Source organism: Penaeus japonicus, unplaced genomic scaffold (assembly GCF_977035675.1).
Source record: "Penaeus japonicus unplaced genomic scaffold, GWHDUDI00000001_assembly GWHDUDI00000023, whole genome shotgun sequence".
Taxonomy (NCBI): Eukaryota; Metazoa; Arthropoda; class Malacostraca; order Decapoda; family Penaeidae; genus Penaeus; species Penaeus japonicus.
In genome coordinates this window covers 36,636,264-36,638,763 of record NW_028234425.1, presented here as the reverse complement: position 1 = coordinate 36,638,763, position 2,500 = coordinate 36,636,264, and the positions used below count along the sequence as shown (strand labels likewise).

General features: G+C 38.4%; 1 protein-coding gene across 1 annotated transcript in view; it reads left to right on the top strand.

Moving 5' to 3' along the window:
- Positions 1 to 2,500, top strand: part of l(3)76BDm (trafficking protein particle complex subunit 8 homolog l(3)76BDm) — a 26,541-nt gene that overhangs the window by 15,657 nt on the left and 8,384 nt on the right. The window contains exons 8-10 of the mRNA XM_086550514.1: positions 1 to 1,008; positions 1,632 to 1,803; positions 2,100 to 2,187. The exon at positions 1 to 1,008 is cut by the window's left edge and continues 302 nt beyond it. Coding sequence (XP_086406640.1) covers positions 1 to 1,008; positions 1,632 to 1,803; positions 2,100 to 2,187 — 1,268 coding nt within the window. The remainder of the gene's footprint in view (positions 1,009 to 1,631; positions 1,804 to 2,099; positions 2,188 to 2,500) is intronic.

Genomic DNA, 2,500 nt, shown 5'->3' with positions numbered 1-2,500 from the left:
CCAAGAGGCACCTACTAGTCCTGGCTGGACAGCAGCCTCACATGTATCTCTGGACAGTGGGGCCATTGCTAATGAAAGATGGTTTGCCCTAGAGAGGGATCTTTATCTGGAGACTCAGGGCTCACCATCCATGGCATTTAGGCCAAATTTACAATTGCTTAATAAGGATACACCAAACACGCAAAGTCCCATGGTGCCCGTAAATGAGCCTCTACTTGTGGAACTGATCATGAGCAATCCTCTGGCAGTCAGCCTGATGATTACTGATGTTCAGTTGGTGTTCAGTTTTAAAGCAACTAGTGATCAGGAAATGTCTGGTGATCCTCCAGTCAAACACTCAATGTTTAAGGGATTCAATCTCCCTGCTGGTGCTCAAGAAAAGGTAAGATTAGAACTGTATCCCACATGCACTGGCCTGATACTTATCACTGGGGTACAGTACAAACTATCCCTAACCCCTGACCTAGTTGCAGCACCTCCTCCAGGATCAACAGCAGTGCCTGTGGTCATTGAAGGCCAGCAAGCTATTGAAGTCAAGGGGCCCCGGCTCAACAGCACATCGGCTGAGAAGTGCAATGTCGTTTATGCCAGTGATAAAAGACTAGAAATAACTGTGGTTCCTCCGCTAGCAAGGCTTAGTGTGATATTCAGTAACTTGCCACATATTCTCAGTTGTGGCGAGCTTCATAGTGCAGATGTAGCGATAACGAATACAGGACCTTGTGCGATATCGAAACTTTTACTAGCCATTTCAGACCCTAACCACATCTACCTATCAACCACGGAAGCCAAATTAGAAGACAAGCATGTACTCACCCTGAAGGAGTCGGAAAGTGCTGAAAGCAGAGTTACCAGGCGTGTTCAGCCAATTACTTTGCCAGATGGAGTGCTTAAACCTGGTGGCACCATAAGAGGAAAACTCTGGCTCCATGCGCCTTCTTTACCTGGTGCATTTGATGTAGAACTACTCTTCTACTTGGAAACTGAGAATACAACAGGAAAGGGAAGGTGTGTAGTGTCATTTGGAGTGTTCTGTTTAGATGTCTTTAAAAGGGAACATAATTTTTCCTTTTTACTTGAATAAGAAAGTGATGGATGATTAAGATTTTTGGTTCATGATTATGAGTTGACATGATTTCTTCACAGAGAAGGTTTATTAGATGGGAAACTGAATGTCAAAATAAGTGGATTTAGTAGATATATATGTTTAGCACTAATCATATGATAAGTCTTTCACAAGTACATAAGTTCATCTGTACTATTGCATCAACAATTTCTCTCTGATCTGGCAGCATTCTCCATTTTTTTTTTTTTTTTTGTAGATTGGCTATTATTTATCTGATTGGCACTTACAGCTCATGTTTTACATCATTACACATGTTACAGTATAGTTCATGACATAAAACTTGAATGTAGTTTTACTCTAATGCCAATTCAGTATTTAAATACAGAAGCTGTAGGGAAGGAATGGATGTTATAAAATTATGTGTGACATAGAAGTATGTGTTTACATTTTTTTCAAATACTGCTAGTTGATACAATATTGTTTCTTATTGATTTTGTATGTTATTTTATTCATCTCTACTTTTATGATAAGAAGGACTCTACAAAATATTTGTGCACCTTTTCAGGTACCGGTTGTTAAGACATTTTACCAGTGTTTATGTGGAGAGAAGTCTTAGTCTGAAAGTTTCATCATTGATAAGCCAGACATTGGACAAATCACTTAGCAACCAAAATAGTGAGGAAGCAAAGAACACACATACCGCCAATGTCGTTGTTGAGGCTGTGAATAACTCGGAGGTTAGCTAAGTGTCTTACTGTTTGTATTCTGGTGTTCATTCCTAATTTTTTCTGCACAAGATCACAGATAACAAATTGGATCGGTTATCTATAAAGTGTATAGTATTGTCTTTATGTGTATATTTCCCTATTTAATCTTCAAATCATCTTCTCTCATTTGTTAATATAAAATTGATAATTGGTCTTGAAAACTATTTGATACATGGTACAAAAAATTATATGCAAATGGATTTGGCATGCTTTCCTGTACATGTTGGTTACAAGAATATGAATTATCCTTTTTTTCCCTTATTAAGGTTGACAGTGCGTGTGGGACCTACACCGTCATGGGTGTCAGTAGTAACAGCAAGAAGTGGGCCATCATACCCCATTCTACATTACCAGGTGGGTGTGTACCTATAGAATGCCCTAGGGATAGATTGATAGATTGGTCATGCTTGAGTCTTTGCATGCAACAGTGAAAGAGAGAAACAAATACAGAAAATTGAAAGAGAAAGAAAGAACAAGACAGAGAGAGAGAACCAGAGATGGGGGCACACACTGTGCATTGGATTCTTCTGAATGTGAGAGCATAGATCTATTTCAGATAAAGCATAAATCATTGTTGCAGATAATATGATTATTTTTATTCTGAATTTGGAAGTATATGAATAGGAAGTGAGCATGTTCATTTTCATTTTTGTGTATTTTTAAGAAA